This window comes from Physeter macrocephalus, chromosome 17, assembly GCF_002837175.3.
Source record: "Physeter macrocephalus isolate SW-GA chromosome 17, ASM283717v5, whole genome shotgun sequence".
Taxonomy (NCBI): Eukaryota; Metazoa; Chordata; class Mammalia; order Artiodactyla; family Physeteridae; genus Physeter; species Physeter macrocephalus.
In genome coordinates this window covers 50,723,813-50,745,351 of record NC_041230.1, presented here as the reverse complement: position 1 = coordinate 50,745,351, position 21,539 = coordinate 50,723,813, and the positions used below count along the sequence as shown (strand labels likewise).

The 21,539-nt window shown below is 44.8% G+C and overlaps 1 protein-coding gene and 1 long non-coding RNA gene across 2 annotated transcripts in view; one reads left to right on the top strand and one right to left on the bottom strand.

Moving 5' to 3' along the window:
* The window catches only part of CDH13 (cadherin 13), a 1,052,304-nt gene that overhangs the window by 653,668 nt on the left and 377,097 nt on the right, over positions 1-21,539 (bottom strand). Inside the window, exon 3 of the mRNA XM_024125020.3 lies at positions 8,556-8,764. Coding sequence (XP_023980788.1) covers positions 8,556-8,764 — 209 coding nt within the window. The remainder of the gene's footprint in view (positions 1-8,555; positions 8,765-21,539) is intronic.
* LOC129391409 (uncharacterized) lies at positions 9,524-20,742 on the top strand. Its single transcript, XR_008615470.1, has 2 exons — positions 9,524-9,932; positions 19,403-20,742. It is a non-coding gene; the product is annotated as an uncharacterized lncRNA (long non-coding RNA).

The window sequence follows — 21,539 nt, the reverse complement described above, 5'->3', positions numbered from 1 at the left end:
TTGATATATCTTAGATAAATTATAATATGTTTTAGGTTTTATATATATTGGGATAAATTTATTTATATATATATATATATATATATATACACACACACACACTTCATAGATACCCTCCATATCTATTTAGATATATCTCTGTCTATATGTATATATGTATGTATACATGTATATGTAGAGAGATAGAGATACATATATAGATATATTTATATAGATATGGAGAGTATCTATATAGATATACAGAAATAGATATAGAGATATAACTATATAGAGAATATCTATATCTACATCTATGAAATTTAACCTAATATGCATATATTGGGTGTGTGTGTGTATATATAAAATATACAACATATACATTGGGTATATTTATGGTTAACTATATATATGTTAAATATACACTATATATGGTTTCATATACACTATTTTTTATTAGCTTTATTTATTTATTATTTTGGCCGTACTGTGTCTTAGCTGAGGCATGCAGGATCTTCGTTTCAGCATGTGGGCTTCTTAGTTGCGGCATGCAGGCTTCTTAGTTGAGGCATGTAGACTCTTAGTTGCAGCATGCATGTGGGATCTAGTTCCCCGACCAGGGATCGAACCCGGGCCCCCTGCATTGGGAGCGGGGAAGTCTTACCCACTGGACCACCAGGGAAGTGCCTGGTTTAATATATACTATTAAAATTAATTTCATCTGTTTCTTTTTCTAATGTTACAATAAGGAAAACTAAAATTACATATGTGGCTCGCATTGCTTTTCTATTGGCCCACACTTCTGTACAACATAAAATCTTGAGTCTTCACAAGCCAAAAAGAAGCTACTTTTAGTTATCTAGACTTTCTATGGGATCAGTTATTTTTCCCCAAGCATTTCAATTAAAATTAATCTTCAGAATATAGTTTTCTTTGATTCTGATCCACAAAGCAATCTGTTATCTACTTAAATTAATGAGTCGAAGGATGTCTCTTATCTATATTTGAATAGTATCCTGGAGCTAAGAATCATAAACATAACAATTTAGTTGTGTGTCAAAATGTAACAGCCTAATACCCTATTCTAGGCCCAATTCTTGGATCTGTACCATAATTATGGAGCTATATATTTTCCCCAATTTGGGTGACAGTTAAATGGATACTAATTTTCCTTAATAGTAACTGGGGAGGCATTTGCCACGAACAGTGGTCCTCTGCAGGTTTTTGAAGTTATCACTCTTGTTAAATCAGAGCATATTACATATCTACAGCTTTAACTCTTCATTTCTTTATGGCCACAGTAAATGCACAGATTGGTTCTCCACCATGGAGGATATAAAACGTATTTCGTGGGAGCAAGATCGATACCATTGACCAGCTTGACAGACTCCAAGCCCCTCCCAGTCAATGTGATAAGATCTGGAGACAAGGCTATGAATTTTACCATAAGCTGGTTGCTCTCATTCTCAGAGATGCTTTAAACAAATGAAGTCAAGTCACATGGATGCAGTGTGACAGGCACTTTGGGGGTTAGATGGTACAGTGGCCAGAACAGAGAAGATTCAAATGGTTGGCTCAGGGACGATAAAAACTGGAGTTTATCTCAGTCACAAAAGTGCAACAATATTTTTGTCTAGAATGTGTGAGATTAGGAAAAATGGAAAAAAATATGCATAAGTGACAGCAACTGGGTACTTCAGTGAAGAATAAACAATTCGTGATTGAAAATCCCCTGTTAGCACTGGGTTAGGTGCAATACATATTTTTTCAATTTCATGTATCCCATTATGGTATATAAGCAAGGCCAGGGTATCACTGTACAGATGAGAAAACCAAACCTCAAAGGAGTTACGTGACTTTTCAGTGCCACGTGACTTATTAAGTACTAAATGTTTGATTAAATCCCAGTCTGGAGTCATTCCAGGTCCCGGTTAATTAATATCATCCACAACAATTCAGCTAAATGTCCCAGAGCACATACATATGCAGGAACAGAGGGGCACTGAGCCGCTGCTTTTGAGCTTCTAGACTCACCGTTCCAAGAGGTACTTAACGAATGGAACCTTAAGATTCTGCAAAGCAGTGGATTTAAAAGGTATAATTTCCCTGAGGATCAAGATACATAATTAACAGCAATATTAATATTGGCTTCTGATCAGTTGATGACATATTTTATTTTAAATATTAAAAATAAAAACAATGGTTTCTCCCAAGTTGCTCCTTCCTCTAATTGCTCCTTTTATTTTATTTTTTTGGAACTATTTCCATCACGATTCTTGGAACTGGATTAGGAGCCAAACTTACGTCTTTTAAATTACATGTTTATAGTGGTAATGATCAAACAAGGTAAACAAGCCTTAAATTTTGCCTTTTCAATTTCTGTCATCACTTTCTCTGTTCCTCTTATTTTTTTCAGAGATTTTTAAAATGGCCAAAAAAGGGGGAAAATATTTTTTTTTTTTGCATTTAATTTAAGCAACTTAAGAGACCAGTTTCCCTTTACTGAGAACACCATGCACTGACTTCCAGTTAAGAAGCGTAAATTGTTTGTAATTAACTTCTACATACTGCAAGTCTTTTGATGCTTGTTAAGTGAACCTATAGGAATAAAGAATCCTCTCACGGAAGTTTAGTCAGCGTTTCACGTAAGTTCACGTATAATCTTGAATTCTCTAGGTTGTATAAGTGACAGAATTTGGTCTTATTGGAAGGGAGGAAGGATTGGGTTGTCTGAATTTGCCCAGTTCACTCACTGTGCATGTATTACAGTCTGACTCTGATGATATGATGAGGAGGAATAACTGGCTTTTTCGTGGCCCCTACTTTGTGCTCGGCACCGTTCTAAATACTTTGCATACGTTTACTCATGTAATCCTTGGGACATCTCTGTGAAGTTGATGCTATTAAGAGCCTATTCTACGTCTGACGGAACTGGAGCAGAGGTGGCAAGCGTGGCACTGGGACTCACGCCAAGGCATCCAGCTCCAGGGCAGTGTTCTCAGCCTTCCTGCATGGAAGCCAGGGCCCTGAACGCCAGAGCTCAGAATCGAGACGAAAACAAACACAGAAAAATGAGATGGTTAAAGTTTAAGGCTATGATGGGGGGCAGCCAGGCAGGGCTCTCTGAAGAGCATGGAGGAAAAATCACTTAACCAGCCAGGGGACAGTCAGAGAGGTGTCCCTGAAGAAGGGAAACCTTGGCAGGTCCAGAAGTTTCAAAAGAGTTAGCCCTGTCAACTGGTGCTGGCCACGGGGCAGCTGGGGCCACGGCGAAGAGGGCATAATCCAGACAGAGGAAGGGCCAGCATGCACGGGAGGGAGAGCTCGGCCGGGTCAAGAAACCACACGTGGTTTGGTATTGGGGGGTGGGGGCAGACTTCAATGCAGGGAATGGTATGAAAGGAGGGACTCAATCTACTCATGCATTTATTCAAAAGACATTTACTGAACACCAACTATATGCCAGCACTGTGCCAGGTGCTGAAGATAGAGCAGTGGACACACCAGGAAGAAAGGAAGGAAAGCAGGGAGTGAGAGAGGGAAGTAGAAAGCAAACAGACTATATTCCTGCCTTCAGGGAGCTTACAGTCTCATCAGGGAGCCACACTTTAAACATCTAAATAAGGAAGTAAATGCTTAATTACCAACTGAGAAGAAGGCCAGGAAGGACTAGAACAGGTGCTAGAAGTGAGACTAGCGGGGGAGACCTTCCTTTGGAACGGGTACCAGGGAAGGCTCTTGGAGGAAGTAACATTTCAGCAGGTCAAGCCACTTAGAAATGAAAAGGAACCAGGCTTGAGGGAAGGCTGTAGAGACCAGGCTAGACTGTAAAGGACCTTTTCACACATATATAAAGACTTCAGAATGTATCCCAAGAGCCAAACAGCCTGATGAGGAAGTAAGGGCCCATTAAGCAGAGGAGTGATGGGACCAGATTTGCACTGACAACCCCAGTCTGGGGGCAGGGAAGGCTCATTCAAGCCTGTAGCCTGTGGGCCTCCACAACTCTCCCTACTGCTACACACATGTCTCCACCTTTGCTCATGAGACCCAGCCGCCTGGGTCACAGGTGTCTAAATTCTAGAGTTGCTTAGAGCGTGAACTCCCACATTTCAAAATGTAGCTGGTAGGTACAGTCTCTTTAGCTCCCAAACATCAATTCAAAATAAATTCCTGCAAGCTCTGTGATGTTCTTACTTCCCAGCCTGACTTCACTGAGTTCTTATTTGATGTCAGAATTTGGTGCCATAATCTACCGTTATGGAAGCTGCAAATGCTTAAATTAGAAATAAATAAATAAGTGGCATATTTTTTTCCCCAGGCTTGAAACGTGTAAATGAGGTTGATGAGTCCCCTTTACGCAGCAGGGAAGGACATCTCTATCCAAGACGCAAAAGGAACGAAACACAGAGCTTTTCCACGGAAACCCTTGGAGTTCTACATTCAAGGTAAAAATAACTAACCAATTAATAAGTAAGTAAATAAAAGCAAATGCTCTCTTGTCTTCATGTTCACCATTGCCAGGCAGTGAGGGACAGCAGATCTGGTGGGGACAAGCCGCAGTTCTGTCCAGACATACTTCTGTGAGTCAAGTTCATGATCACATTCCACAGGCTAGAACACGCCTTTGTGCACGCATAGTTAACCTTGGCCCCCTCCTTAACCATCCCCCCTCGTCTGTCCAAAGACAAGGGATTAAACTGCTCCTCCACCCATGAAGATCTAAGATGATCTTACACGGACCAGGAAGGTACTGGCTTCTGGGCAACCCATTAAAAAGGCAGCAATAGCTTGAGCGTCTATAATTAAAGCATTAACAATCAGACTTCACAGATTTGGGCTACAGGCTTTCCCGTGAAACGGGGTCACAGGGAGCAGGTAAGGTAAGAGAGGCACATCCATTTATTAAAGAATTGTTGGGCTCCAGTTACTGCAGCTGAATTGGGCTTCACTGGGGTTACATTTGTCATAGAGAATCCTTCCTTCCCAAACATAGCGATGTGAAACCAGCCACTGTGACATCTCTCCTGTTTAGATTGTGCTGGGGGCCCCAGTGCCCTTGTTTCTCTCTTCGGCCTCACTTTCTTCTTCTACCTCTAATCTCTGGTTTCTGTGTCATGGCCTCAGAGAGGACATTTAGCCCACGGTTCCTTATCCTTTCTCGAGAGGTTCTAAAGTAATGCCATTGATGGGACATGTCACCTGGTGCCTGGTGCTGAGCCCAATGGAATGATTCTGTGATAGAGGCTCTATTCTTAACCCTGCTTCGTAGATGTGGATGTTGAAGTGCAGGGAGATGAGAGGCTTTGCCCAAGGTCACATAATCATAAGTGGTGGAGCAGAAATTTGAACCCGCTTAAGTTTGACACCAAAGCCAGAGCCCCACCACTATGCTGCTTTTCCCCCAGATGTTTACCCAGAGATCCATCCTTGCCTCTATCAAGATGTCCCCAGGAGCCGCCAACTCAACGCATCGCAGCTGGACTCTTCACCTTTCCCAACCACTCCTTCCCTGACTGCTCCAATCCCCCTCCATCCTCCTCGGCTAGACAATTTGGAATCGTCAGGACACTGAATCTTGGCTCCTTCTTCCTTCAAACCACCCCTTCCACTCGTTGCTCCCCTTCACGCTACTGTATTGCTCTAACTCATGCCCTCACCTTTGGACCCATGGGTAGCCACCCAAGGGGCACAGTCCTCTGGCGAGCAAAGTGGCAGGAAGGAGAACGGGTGGAGAGGCCAGAATCTCAATCTCATTTCTGCCAATTTCAAGCTAGGAGATCTTGGCCGAGTTGTCACATCTGTAGGAAGCGAGTGCCGTCAGCAGCCTCACAGGGAGGTTGTGAGGGTTGGAAATAACGCCCATTAAAGCATACCCTGAGACGCACACACTTAGGAGAGTCCCGCTAAACAATACAGGTTCTCACTCACCTCTCTGTGCCTCGGTTTACCCCAGTTTGTAAAATGGGGACAGCAGCACGTGCCTCATCGGTGGTGGGGAGATTAGACGAGTCAGCCTCTGCGGCCCGTGAGCGCGGCACCCGGCCCACAGTAAGCGCCATGAACTCACTGGCTGTCGCTACCAGCCCCACCTCCCCTGCCCTCTCGCTTCTCTAAAGGCACAGAGCAGCCATCACCACTGCCTCCCTACTTGGTACTTAATCAACGTACACGTTCACTTTCTCTCCCCAACCAGGAGCTGAGCTGACTGGTGTACTTATTGCTTTCCTTCTCTGGCAGCTGGCCCACTTTGCCACACAGAGTAGGGCTTCAAAAATACCAACTGGGTATCCGTTAAGGACTGTGCTTTCCTTAGAGGGCTTCTCTGGCTAGCTATTTTGTTTTCCTAGCCTTTTCTTTTTTTGGACTTTTTGTATTATGGACACATCTGGGCAACTTCACAAGGCCGATTTTCAAACCTCATAGAATTACTGGAGGCGGGAGATGAATGCCCTGTTCAGCTGGAGCCTGGCAAACTGACCAGGACAGCAGCCTCCACTGTGCTTTATAAGAAGCAAATGATTGCAGCCAAGCTATGTGGACGGTGTGTTCAGAAAGAGACAAATGAGAAACAGCCGGGGCTCCAAGGAGCTTTGCCTCCAGAAGGGTGTCTTTCTGCAACTCAAGAGACCAGCTCTTCAAGGCTGAGTCTCTTGGTAACGATCCCGGGTCTCCAAGCCTATGAAAGCCAAGTTTTGTCCCAAGAAGTGCCTCCAATCCCTTCTGCTCTGCTCTGAGCTAAATACTATGATACTGTCTGTTCCAGATTTAAAGATGAGCTGTCAGTCACAATGAACAATATTCCTGTAAACACGTTCCATCCTGCATGTGAACCCCCTTCTGTGAATCTCTGTGCCATTTACTTGTTCCCAAGAAGCACTCTGTGCTGCATATTCTGGCAGTTTTGTTGCTTTAGATATTTGGAAGTCATTTATATCACGAGTTAGTGAGATGCTGTGAAAATGACCACGGCTAAGTGAGAGATAAGCTCGCTTTTGCGGTGCCAGTGCGTTTCCACACTGGTATGTATTCACCAAGATCCTATTTTCTTTTGAAAACATCAGTGGCACGCTGTGGATTCATCTGTAGCTTGCTATCTACCCTTAACTCACGGATTCACAGATATAAAGGGGAATTACGGAGCTTGTCCAGTCCAGGGATGGCAAATATATCCCAGCCCTAGAAACATCTCTAAATGACCAATGGATAGTAGCTTCCAGAAGCACTGTATTGGGAGAGATACTCAGGTCAAGCCAGGGGTGATCAGCAATATCTGCCACGTATAGGGTGACAGAGTGGGGCAGCACACACGCCACTTATTTGCCATTGCAGACTGTTTAACCCCTCTAGTCTGCAGATAGATGACTCTTTCAAGATCACACAGACAGCATCAGATCACACAGGCAGGAAAGCAACACTCACATTGCCATTTGTACTGTGTCTGCTCCCCAGCTGTGGAATCGGTGCTCACTCCAGCACTGAACAAAATTAGCAGATAAAGCAGGGTTATGGGGAGCGTGGCAGATGGGGAAAGGCAGTGGGAATCACAGGTTTGAACAGACCGGGTAAGCGCAGGCCAGCAGCAGGTAGGAAAAGGCCAGCCGCACCAAGCTGCGGACATGCCATCACTGTTGTGATTATTTTGCCTGGGTCTTGCTGTGCGTCACCCCTCTCTATAATCGAGAAGCCACAGAGTCTCTGAACTCCTGGTGAAGCAGGAGTAGGTAAGTCCATCGTACCAAATGTTTCTGGATGACACAATCAGGAGCCTGAAGGGCACCTTGTGGCACTCCTGAAGTCACATGTGTGCAGGGGCAGAGATCTGCATACATGTGCATGCGGAAAGGAGTGGGCACCAGTGCCTGGCAAAGGGGCAGCGCCGTACGCCATGGGTGCCTCATGTACGCCTCCAGTGGGCGACTCCGCTCCTTGCCTGCCCGACACCCATTTCCCTGCCTTAGATGACAGCATCCTGACTTACTCTGAGTAACTAACGACCCTTTTTTTCACTCTCAGTCCATATACTTTAGGTGGGACTGAGTCTACCCTGGTTTTGGGGCAAGGCATGTGACCCAGACTTAGCCAACCAGAGCCTCAGGACCAAATGGACACAGTAACCGGCTCAGGGATGGACACACGCTCTAAGGACAGCCAATGAGATTCGATTTCAAGCTTGGGTTGGCAGTATCAGGAAGAGATGCTCTCTCAGGTGACATCACACTGAGAAAACGAAGTGGAGCTGCTGAGACCTCCACACAGGGAAGCAGGGATGGTTGGGACTGTCTAAGAGTAAAGACAGTAGCAGGAAAATGGAACCACAGGTGGATAAGACCAAAGCTGATGTCGTCAACTGGGCACGGATACATAGCCATGGTAGCAGGCAAAGCTATCCCTGAAATATTTGTCACATGACCCCCAAAATTCCCCCGGCCACACTGTTTTTTTGAGTTAGGTTTCTATCATTTGCAAACAACAAAAGAATCTTGACCAATGATAAACCAAAGACCCATTTCCCCCATAAGACATACAGACCGCAATGTTCCTCCTTGGACCCAACTTATCCCAAGCAGTTATATTACCTGCAAGGAGCCCCGGATGTCTTTCCCCCCGACAATCACGAGTTCTGCCATGTCTTCCGCATGGGGAGTCCGGGCGTGGACGAACAGAGTCTTGCCCACTGCAGTTATGTTTCTCAGGGCGACTAAGCTGCCATCATTGTTCACCTTGAAGTATGGGCTTGAGACCTCATAGTGTAGCTTGTCATTTCCCTTACAGTCACTGAAGGTCACTGGCAAAAACAAAACACATGAACAGAAACAGGAGTGTGAGGAGGCTGGGCAGCTCAGTCCTGGAGCTATCTTTGACCATTCAATGTGGATTACCACTCTGCACTCCAGATCCACGAATGCTGCTGCCCCTTAGCCCACAGCACCCTCTTTTAGCCATATGGCTTTGAGTGTGCTGAAGGACCTCACTCAATCAAGAATCGTCCTTAATCACCTCCCATGGCCCAGGCAGGTGCAAAGCCCTTTGATGCACAAAGAGAACCTCTTCCCTGCCCCGGAGTGTAGGGAGTTAAGTGTACAGTCAGATATGGTGGAGTGATGTTTGAGGACACCATCTCCTCCCTTCTGTGTGAGGTGCTGTGGCAGAACCAGAGAGTTCAGGGGCCTTGAGGGACAGCTTCATAGACACGATATCTGAGCTGGGTCTTGAAGATGAATGGGAAATTAGAAGGCCCCTAAGAGGGTACTGGGATTCTAGGTTACTCAAAGGCATGGAGGTGGTGAAGTAACAAAACAGACTCAGAGAAAGGGAACTAACTCAGCGCACTGGGACCAGAGGTGGACTTGAAACGATGCAGGGATGGGGAGGTGGAAAGGCTGGAAATGAAGCTGAACATGTCCTTTAGATACAAATTAGGAAATGCCACTAAGTTAGAGGGCTGCCTCATAGCCCTGAACTATTTTTAGTGTGGGCAGGCTCAAGGTCAGGTGTGTGTTCTGGTCCATAGCCCTGAACTATTTTTAGCGTGGGCAGGGTCAAGGCCAGGTGTGTGTTCTGGTTCCAGTGTAGATCAGTGCTTCCCACGGGGCTGGGGTGTATCAGAATCACATGGGAGATTTGTTTTTTAAGTACTGAGCACCCAGTCCAAAGATTCTAATTTAGTAGCTCTGGGTTCTAGAGAGTGGTTTGGAGAAGGGCAAGAAGAGAAGCCAAGAAAAGTGTTAGTTTGGTGTCATACCAATGATGCCTGGCCCAGATTAGGACGGTGGCTGGAGAGACGTGAGAGCACTTCCTACAGTTGCATGGCTAGGTCGTGTCCGAGAAGCAGCCATCCTGGCGGAACCTCATGGAGCTCAGGGCCGTTACCATGAGCAGCAGCTGTGACAGCTGATCCCTCACGCTTCACTCTGCGGTGCGTCTCTACTTAGCGCACGATTCCGTTACTACAGGTATCACCGCTTACTGTCTTTACGTGTGTGTGCCCGTCTGCCTTCCTCTGTAAACTCTGGGGACCCTGGGGGTAAGCGTGGAATTGTATTACCTGCTTTCTTCCCCACCCCCACTTTTGTTTTCTTAGCTCTCTGCTAAACAGGCTCGTTTGTTCATTTACTAAACCTTTAATTGGAGCATAACACAGATACAGAAGAGCACATAAATCAGAATGTACAGCTCAATGAATTTTCACAAAGTGGGCACATCCGTGTACCCAGTGCCCAGCCCTAGACCAAAATATTACCAGCCCCTCCTTCCTCCCCCTCCCTGAGTAAAACCCCTACCCTCCTCCCCAAAGGCTACGCTATCCTAACTTCTAATACCACAGATTAGTGTCATTTGTACTTGCACTTCATGCAAATGGAATCGTAGAGTGGGTGCTCATCTGTGTCTGCCTCTTTCACTCAACATTATGTTTGTAAGGTTCATCCAAGTGGCTGCAAGTAGCGCAGTTTATCCTCGTCAGTGTACAGAATTCCATTATGTGGCCATACTGCGTCTATTTATGTACTCTACTGTTGATGGGCATATGGGCTGTTTCCAGTTTGGGGTTCTTAAAATATTACTACCAGGAACCTTCCTGTGTGTCTTTTAGTGACAATATCTACCTGGGTCCAAGTACACTGTTAAAGCCATATAATTGTCCGCTGAATTAAGCTGATCTTTCTATTCTGGGACCATAATTCTTAAGGTGATAATAACCATTTTAGCTGATCATTATAATGGCTAATGTGAATTGAACACTTTCGACACGTGAGACTCAGTGCTAAGCGTTTTACGTACATGACCTTATTTAATCTTTACAACAGTTTTGACCCCCTCCCTCCACAATCTGTAGATAAAGTAGCGGAGGCTTCTGAGAGGGCAGAGGAGGTGCCCAGCACGCAGTCTGTAAATCATAAAACCAAGATTTGAACCCTGGTCTGTCTGCTTTTCACCACTACCTGATCTCAGTAAAGACAAAGCCCTGCTGTAAAACACTCCCCTCCCGAAATCCCATCAGAACCTGCATATAATGACGTGAGTCCGCAGCTCAGTCCTGCTCCCATGTTCCCACCCAGCCCGGAAGCACTTCACAGGGTGCCAGTGCCACCTCGAGGTCCCTCTGTGTCAGGGCTCCAGCGCCTTTCCTGGCTGCCAAGTCAGCTCTGGGGGCTTCTCTGTAATGTACACACATGGGATCTCTTGGGAGTCTGCAGTTCTCAGACACTTGTTCACTTCCTCTGACCATCGTTGTAGCTAAGAGTGATTGGGCGTGGCTGGGTTCAGGTTTTGGAAGTGAACTATGAAGGAGAGACGTGGAGGCTGCCTTCATTGTCACCATCAGTTAGCATCAATCCACTGAAGGCTCACTGCTCAGATGACAGGGCCCGCTTGGGAACGTGCTGTCTACTTTGCCAGGATGCTGGTTCTGGCCTCAGGCCCTGGGCAGGATCAAAGAAGACAGTCTCAGCTGGGAAGGGATGGAGGCTAGGGAAGGCACACAAAGGCTAATATGGTTATTATCACCACAATAATTATCTTTCCAGAATAGAAACACTCTGTAGGGGTTCTAGTTTCACAGGTAAATTCCCTCCTTCTTCCCTTCCTTCCTGCCCTTTCTCTTTCCTTCCTTCCTTCCACAAATATTTCCTGAGCCCAGGTTAGGCCAGATGTTGGGGTTATAATGCTGAACAAAGATGGACACAGTCCCTGGCTTGAAGTCTAGTGTGGGGGGGGGATGGACATTAATAGGGGACTTATTACAGGCAGACAAAACCACAACATGTGGAATGGCCCGGTGGCATTCAGGGAGCTGCAAATAAGCCAGTGAGATGGGCACAGAGAGCAAGGGAGAAAGCAAAGAAGAGATAAGCTGGTCCAGGAAATGTGGGGTCTGGAAGGCCGCATAAAGACGTATTCCTCGAAGGAAATTTGGACCCGTCCATCACAACTGTAGAACTGACTTTCCTCCTCTTGAGTCTCATACAGCTCCGGCTCCCCATGCAAAATAATGCTCAACACTCAAGGTCCTCCCTGTCCAAGCCGTCCCCTGGCCCCCCACTGGCATCCATCTTCCCTCTGTGTCTCCCACATTACCCACTTCCGCACCTCCCGACAGCTAAGCCACTCTCCTAGCCCTTCGATGGACTGTATTGCTCCCTCTGTGCAGAAGGTAAATACTTCCCAGCTTCCTCACCCTGTTAACTCTGTCATTACCTCTATCATTAACTCTATCATTCTTGGAGAGTCAGCTTGGGCCACTTCTCCAAATATCCTCTTTGTGTTGCCAGCGTTTCCTGTACATAGTGAATTTTATATCATATCATATCAACAGGTCCACTCTATGTATCTGTTTTCCCCATCAGAACCAAGGGCAGAAATTGGATCTTATTCTTTTATTCATCTCCAGCAATGAACAGAAAGCTTTTCCATACAGGAGGTCAGCAATAACAATTCCACTTAATGACTCTCTCGGGGCTAAATGCTGCTGTAGTGGTGGTGGAGCAGGGGCACCTCTTCCATACTGGGCGCAGAAGATACTGCAGGCAAGGCTGGGAGCTGAGAAGGAAGGCCCCTCATCACCTCTTGTCTTGGTTGAGCCCAGCAGTGGAGCCAGGTAGGAAATGAAGAACTCAGCCACGGTCTCCCCTTAGCTCCCCAGGCTCTGTGTGCATCCATTCACGACAGCACTTAGCCTCCTGTGCTTAGCTTTGACTTAGCTCACTGGTGAAGTCAGGGGTGGTGCCTTATCTTCCCTCATAATCCCAGTAAAGCTTCGCATAGCCACTAAGCATAGTTGGGATCGGTGTGTGAGTGCTGAATGAAGTTTTGAAAAAGAACAGTAACTTGTTATTTACTGAGTGGCGTCTGAGTGCCAGGCTCTGTGCCCAAGACTGTACATTCAGTCTCTCCTTTTAGCCTCATAGCAATTCTAATCTATAGAAGCATTTCCCAACTCTTTTTCATTATCTCCCCTGACCCAGGAGCGTTTTTACATGTTTTTGTCTAATAGCCACCATTCTCATGAGTTGTCAAGGTCACAGACATACTGTGTACCAGTTTATTTACTACATGTATATCTGTACTCTACACACACACAAAGTACAATTTTTGCCTCTCTCCCAAGAACCCATGTCACCCCTTTGGTGACATACAGCCCCACTGAGAATGCAAAATCCATAAGCATCATTTCCAAATTATGGGAGAAAAGACTGAGCCTTGGAGAGACGGACTAACAGGCTCAAGGCCACACACCGAGAAAAGGCAGACACCTGGTCCCAGTCTGATCAGTCTGCATCTATAGTTCAAGCTCTCTGCACATCCATTTCCCAGAAATGACAAATGAGAGGAAAAAGGGCAGCTGCCCCCATCCTGTCTCCTCAGGCCTCTCTCCGAGCCCTCCAGGTCGTCAGAGGTGCCAGGTGAGGGCACACTGAGAGACCACATCTACATTCAGGACCTGGCACACAGTAGGCCCTCAATATATTCTAGCTCTCTTCCCAACTTGTGCTAGCAAGTAACTAGGGTTGCATAATTGGGTCTTATATATTTTAGACACATTTTACCGGTTCAGGAGTGAGTGCTTTAGACTGTGGGTCTTTTTCAAGGCTATGAGAATCACCTAGAGAATATTTTTTAAAAGTAGCAATACCTGTCCCAACTCGGAACCGAGATTCTGACATAGCTAGGCGGGGGTCCAGGCACTAGTATCTCTTTAAGACTCCCCAGATGAATCTAATGCAGCCAGGGCCAAGAACTAGGACCTTGGACAATGGATTCCTTGTCAAGATGCCAGGTTTCCACATTTCCCAGCGACTCCTGCCACAGAGAAGAGGGTGGGGACCTATCATGCCAGGAACTGCCATTCTCGTGCCCTAAGAAGGAGCAGTTTTAATGGTAGGTTTCTAAGCCCTTTTCCAATCCTGGCTCATGTGTAGTGGCCCTGAGACCTTGGGAAAACCACCTGTCCCTTTAACCAAGGAACAAACAACAGTACCTCCCCTCATAGGTACTATAATTCTTACGGTGAGCATTAAACAAGATATGTACCCAGGTACATAAAGCACTTTGGACAGACCCTGGTGCCCCATGAACAAGAACACTTCTCATCATTATTCCTGTAATTCTGGACATTAAAGGAGCTGCACTTTGCTTTTCTACACAGCTTCCTTCTTCTAGCTGGTTTTCTGCCTGCCTCCTGGGTCCTTCCACCTCCTTCTAGTCAGGTGCCCATGTTCTGGCCTATGCGGTTACCACGGGGATGGTTACTACAGACATTTCTGCTGAGGCTAAAGGAGTGAGGCAGATGATTCTGATCCAAACTTGCCCATCTTTGGATCCTCCCACTTTTCTGTCTCACATGAGAAGTCATGTAGGAAAAATGACATCAAAGGAGTGAAATTACAGGCCTGCCCATAGTGGACGCCACCAAGTGATGTTAAATATTCTTCAAATGGATTGTTTGTAAAGAAAACAGGCCAAAAATCCAAGTCATTCTTTTTTCTAAAAGAGCGGCGCTGCACTGAGAGTCTTCTAATCCTCACATTAACCCATTTGAGGGGAGGACGTTTCTCCTCTGGCAACCGAGACCTAGTGCGGCCGCATGAGGTTAAGGCCAGTTAGTCTAGGCTAGTCTGCCTAAGCAAGTGTGCTCCTTCCTTCAACCAACGAGCTTCCAGATTCACAGTCTAGCCATACTTTCATACCTGATCTATTATTCATTTAACATTTTTCTTTTAATTGACTCACATTTTCACTTACAAAATTATTTGAAGATAATCTTTATAGTACATGATGAATGTGCCAAATGTGGTTTTTTCCTAAAAATGTTAAGGTAAATTTAAGAAGTCAAGTAAAAACATATGTTTGTCCATGTATGCACTAAAACCCTCACAATGATGTGTGTTCCATTCTCCAGAAAGGCTGGCTTGGGCTATATTCCTCCCTCATTTGAACACATGCATGCCTGGCTCTACCCTACTCAGGATTAAAATCTAGGAGGGCTCTGATATAATTATATGTGATTATCTGATATAATCTAGGAGAGCTTCTGATATTTGAAATAATATATACAACATGAGTAATGAGGTCATGAGAAAGACACAGACCTTAGAAAAGGCACAAATCTTGACCACGCCGACGATCGTGTTTTAATATTAATCAAAACAGAAATAGGTCACAACACTATTTGTTTCTTCTTCCTCCTGAAGGAAACAGACTCTACTTCCCCACTGATTGTAATCTCACCTTAAATTTCCTATTACAGGGCACAATTGATAGGAGCAGCCCTGCATTGTCTTACATTATGAACTTTGTTGACACAATCAAAATGTCCGTGATTCTCAAACTTTTAAATAGAGATCAAGCCAGTGCATGTTTCAGGGTGCAGAGTTCAAAGAACATATGAAGGATGAAATTGAATAGTCTATGTCTATTTTTTTTTTAAAAATAGATGTTTCTATAGAGACAACCTCCTAAGTAGCTCAGAATAACACTATGAAGATAAATGAAAGGAAAAATTCTAATAAACAATTAAACTTGTGAACAAATATTGAAAACCTCTATCTGAGGGGGGAAAGGAACTATCTGTACTATTCTGAACCTACAAAGGACGTCCTTACATAGTTTATCACTGGTATTTAAAATAGCTTCTGGAAAAAAGTTATGTATATAATATACTGTACATGGGGATTTATTGGAATCAGTTGCACAACATCATTCTTTGAGATGATCTTTGAACACCCCAGGAGAAGAAAGGGGAGAAGTAAAAAATCCCCACCTGGGGGAAAAATGCAAATTAGGCAAATGGCACCACTCGGAGTTTCAATTATGCTTTCAGCGTGTTTCCACTCAAAATGTCCTCTGGGCTTAATGCAAATGTCACAAAAAAACTTTAGCTGGGAGACAAAACCACAATTGAAATGGGAAGTTTGGCATGTGAATTAAGGGGCTTAATCTTCCTGACCTTGATTTTATGATTTTCTATTTCTTTCTTTTGAATGTGGTTCTTAGGGATGGAAATGGAAAAGGCATAGAATCCTTACCATCTAGAAATGTGTGAGGAAGCAAATTAAGCCATATTATGATCTCAGAAAATATAACAATGCAGATGGATTTAAATTTATCTGCCAAATATAGAGCAGGCCTGCTCATGTAGATAGGTATGAACTAAATATGGAACCTGTGCTATTCTTATAAGTGTTTTGGGGTGAGTCTGTGATCCATGCACTCGTATCTTACATAGGCAAATGGTCCTAAATACATTATTCACATTTGTAGAGACTGGTCTACACATAACTTTAGGGCCTCTCAGCGTTGGTGGCCTGGTGGAGTCTTGGTGGCCAAGACTCCACTTGTACACATGTGTGGGGATATGTGACGATCAGCAGTAGTGTGGGGTTGGAACCAGTCAACCTGGGAGGTGTATTCCTCCCACAGTCAGACGCACTTGGATCTACTTCTAGCAACCTATACTTGCACACAGAAGGGAATGACTCTGTTTCAGCAGTATGCTGGTAAAAAAAAGAAAACAACAACAACAAAATGCAGTATGTATGTTGTTTACTCCCTCTTAAGACTGTACCACATATCCTGGTACTCATAGCTCAGTTAGTCAAACAGAATTCAATTGTTCCATTTAGCATGAAGGGCCTGCATATCCATTGATCTGCAGTCTTCGCTGGGGCATGGAAAGCCAAGCCTTTCTAACAACTGAAATAGCACTTAGTTCAGAAACATCAGATGGACTCTGCCCAGGATACAGACCATCACTTAATTGCTTTTCACATCCTCAGTAGGGTCCAACTTTCTTTGAAAGAACTCAAAGGACTTTAGTCCAGAGGCTCTTTGGATTTGCCCAACTGAGAGAAACAGAAAACATTTCCTTCAGTTTCTCAGAACACCCTCATTACTCAAGCCTTCTAGTCAATCAAGGTTTCATTAACATATGTTCAGTCCCACCCACGTTGGACCAGATCCCTGTATGATACATCCTCCAGCCTTGATCCTGTCTACCCTCCTGATTCCTGAATGCACAGAACCATATCCTGTGTTCCATGTTTGGCCTGCAGTCAGCATTGGCATCCACAGAGCTTCTGTAAGGTTCCTGGCGTGCTCCTAACCATGACTGACTATCCCAGCAGTGGATGTCACCTCCAAAGGCTTTGCAGATTTGATAGGTGCAGAGTGCACATAAAACGGTCTTAACACATCTCACGTGTCAATCCCAAGTTTGATAAAATAGAGTTTCAAGTCTGTCATGTCAGCCAAAGACATCATAATGAATGATTCCATCAAGTGATCTTCAGCGGAAATCTATTTTATGCCATGTAAACCCTTAAGGGGCTCCTCCTGGAAAAAGAGCCCACATCTGCTTGCAGGGGATTTTCTCTGCCTACCATTAAAAACTGAGCTGCTAGCTCTGGATTTAGTCTTTTCTGCCAGGGTCTTACATTTTCCTCTTGCTACTGATTTTTTTTTAAAACACAGCAGGTTGTTTTCTGAAAAAATGCTACGCAGTTTCTATCCCATGGTGGTTATGATCACTAAGAATTTGTATCTCAGATTGGAATTTATATGGCACAGTGCCTGACACAGTACATAACTCAATCCTGTTTGTTGAACGAATAAATAGCAGAACTGCAATCTGGTAGATAAGCAAATTTAAAACTCCCCAAACAAAACTGAGAAGGATGGCCCAAACTCATGTGAAGATTTGAGTAAGCTGACTTGAAAGTCACCCGATCATTGAAACAGGAGTCACTGATTCAGCAACTTTGAGAATCACCAAGTCTCAGATTTACAGAGATTCCCTCTCATTTCATATTACTAGCCTATGTCTCTTTCTTAGTTCTTAGTTTTTGATTTATCTAGTAATTATGTGCACACATGTCTCCCTCTCTGAGTATCTACAGGGTAAGTTAATGAGAACAGAAATTTGCTCCACTATAAGTTATATTTGATCTTGCTGTTGGAGCTGTCTGGAGACATGTAGCAGAGTGTCCTGGCTGAGACTATACTGAGATTCAGATCTTGACTGTGTGTGATGCTCTGGCAGGATCGTGATATACCCCATGAGCAGACATACATATAGAGAAAGGGACCTTCAAGAAAGTGGACCACAGAGGTGGCGGAGTCAAGATGGCAGACTAGGAGGACATGGAGTTTGCGTCTCTGCATAACTAGGGCACCTACCAGGCACCTGTGGGGGACCACGGACACTTAAGGGGATGGGAGGAAGCCCCAGTGACTGGGTAGGACTTGCGGGGGAGTGAGTGGGAAGGAGAAGTGGAAGCGGGATGGGACCGGCGCCCCCGAGGGGAGGCTGGGCGAGGGGAAGGGATCCCATGCCCGGAGGGGGATGGGGGTGGGGGCACCGCTGGGAGGGCAGAGGACCAGAAGGGAGCGTGGCCAGCATTTCCCCTGCCCACCTGGGCCCCCAAGAGCCTGCTGAGATCCCGGGCCTGATCCTCTGCCCACCGAGGCCCCCTCCGCCGCCTGGGTGCCGAGGGAGTGGGAGGGAGGAAGGGGGAGCAAAAGTAAAGGCCGGACAGACGGGACGGCACCCCTGAGGGGTGGCTGTGGGGGAGGAGTTCCCACACCCAGTGGGGCCCACCCACAGTTGGGGTCCAGTGGTGACTGGGGAGACCCTCAGGAGGGCGGAGGAACAGAAGGGAGAGCGGCCAGCGTTTTCCCTGCCCACTTGTGCACCAGGGAGCCTGCTGGGCTCCCGGGCCTAAACCCACACCCTCTGAGGCTCCCTCCAGCAGCACAGAGCCTAGGCCCCGCCCCTACACCCCCACCCAGGGCCCTACCTCTGCACGGGGCACTCCGACACCCCCTCTGAGACCCCCTCCAACCGCCCACACACCCTCAGGCAGGGCCTTACCTCCAAACTCCGGAACTCCATACTCTGAGGCCCCCCTCAGGCCACGCTGCCTTTCTCCCACTGCACAGGTCCTGAGCCTAGGCCCCACCCCACGCTTAAACATCACCCCCAACTAGGCCCCGCCCCATGCTTAAACGTCACCCCAAGTAGGCCCCACCCCACCCTAAACCCCACCACTGCCTAAGTTCCACCCCCTCACCCCCGCCTAAGCTCCACCCCCCAGAGCCAAGGCCTTTTGCAGCCTTTTTTTTTTTTTTCTCTTTTAGGGTGTGGTTTTCTTTTACCTTGTTGCTGTTGATTCATTTATATTTTTATTTTCTCGAATAAATCTTTTATTTTCCTAATTTTATTTTATTCTTTCTACTTTGTTATTGTTCTGTGGCTTTTGGCTTGTTCCTTTTTTTCCTTCTTTTTTCTGTTGTGGTTCTGTTTTACCTTGCTGTAGTTGTTTCAATTATATTTTTATTTTTCCTAATATATTTTTTACCTTTCTAATTTTGATTTATTTTTTATTCTTTGTTACTGTATTGTTCCTTTTTTTTTTCTTTTCTTTTGCAGCACCGCATGGCTTGCAGGATCTTGGTTCCCCGGCCAGGGGTCAGGCCTGAGCTCCTGTGGTGGGAGAGCTGAGTCCAAGCCACTGGATTAACAGAGAACCTCAGACTGCAGGGAATATTAATCGGAGTGAGGCCTCCCGGAGGTCCTCATCGTGGCACCAAGACCAGGCTCTACCCGACTGCCTGCAAACTACAGTACTAGACGCCTCAGGCCAAACAACCAGCAAGACAGCAATACAGCCCCACCCATCAAAAAACACGAGACAACAAAAAAATGTTACAGACGAAGGAGCAAGGTAAAAACCTACAAGACCAAATATATGAAGAGGAAATAGGCAACTCACCTGAAAAAGAATTTGGAGTAATGATAGTAAAGATGATGCAAAATCTCACAAACAGAATGGAGAAAATACAAGAAATGTTTCATAAGGACCTAGAAGAACTAAAGAGCAAACAAACAGTGATGAACAACACAATAACTGAAATTAAAAATACACTAGAAGGAATCAATAGCAGAATAACTGAGGTAGAAGAATGGATAAGTGAGTTGGAAGAGAAAATGGTGGAAATAACTGCTGTGGAGCAGAGTAAAGAAAAAAGAATGAAAATAATTGAGGACAGTCTCAGAGACCTCTGGGACAACATTAAACACACCAACATTCAAATTATAGGGGTCCCAGAAGAAGAAGAGAAAGAGAAAAGGTCTGAGAAAATATTTGAAGAGATTATAAGTTGAAAACTTCCCTAACATGGGAAATGGAATAGCCACCTAAGTCCAGGAAGCACAGAGAGTCCCATACAGGATAAACCCTAGGAGAAACACACCAAGACACATATTAATCAAACTAACAAAAATTAAATTCAAAGAAAGAATATTAAAAGCAGCAATGGAAAAGCAACAAATAACATAGAAGGGAATCCCTATAAGGTTATCAGCTGATTTCTCAGAAGAAACTCTGCAGGCCAGAAGGGAGTGGCAGGATATATTTAAAGTGATAAAAGGGAAAAACCTACAGCCAAGATTATTCTACCCAGCAAGGATCTCATTCAGATTCAATGGAGAAATCAAAAGCTTTACAGACAAGCAAAAGCTATGAGAATTCAGCACCACCAAACTAGCTGTACAACAAATGCTAAAGGAACTTTTCTAAGAGGCAAACACAAGAGAAGAAAAAGACCCACAAAAACAAACCCAAATCAATTAAGAAAATGGTAATAGGAACATACATATCGATAATTACCTTAAACGTGAATGGATTAAATGCTCCAACCAAAAGACTCAGACTGGCTGAACGGATACAAAGACAATACCCGTATATATGCTGTCTACAAGAAACCCACCTCAGATCTAGGGACACATACAGACTGCAAGTGAGGGGATGGAAAAAGATATTCCATTCAAATGGAAATCACAAGAAAGCTGGCGTAGCAATACTCATATCAGATAAAACAGACTGTAAAAGACTGTTACAAGAGATAAGGAAGGACACTACATAATGATCAAGGGATCAATCCAAGAAGAAAACATAATAATTATAAATATTTATGCACCCAGCATAGGAGCACCTCAAAATATAAGGCAAATGCTAACAGCCATAAAAGGGGAAATCGATAGTAACACAATAATAATAACACCCCACTTATACCAATGGACAGATCATCTAGACAGAAAATAAATAAGGAAACACAAGTTTTAAATGACACAACTGAACAGATAGACTTAACTGACATTTATAGGCCATTCCACCCAAAAGCAGAAGAATACACTTTCCTCTCAAGTACACATGGAACGTTCTCCAGAGTAGATCACATGTTGGGTCACAAATCAAGCCTTGGAAAAGTTAAGAAAATTGAAATCGTATCAAGCATCTTTTCCAACCACAATGCTATGAGATTAGAAATCAAGTACAGGGAAAAAACTGTAAAAAAACACAAACACATGCAGGCTAAACAGTGCACTGCTAAATAACCAAGAGCTCCCTGAAGAAATCAAATAAGAAATAAAAAAATACCTAGAAACAAATGACAACGAAAACATGACAATCCAAAACCTATGGCATGCAGCAAAAGCAGTTCTAAGAGGGAAGTTTATAGCAATTCAAGCTCACCTCAAGAAACAAGAAAAATCTCAAATAAAC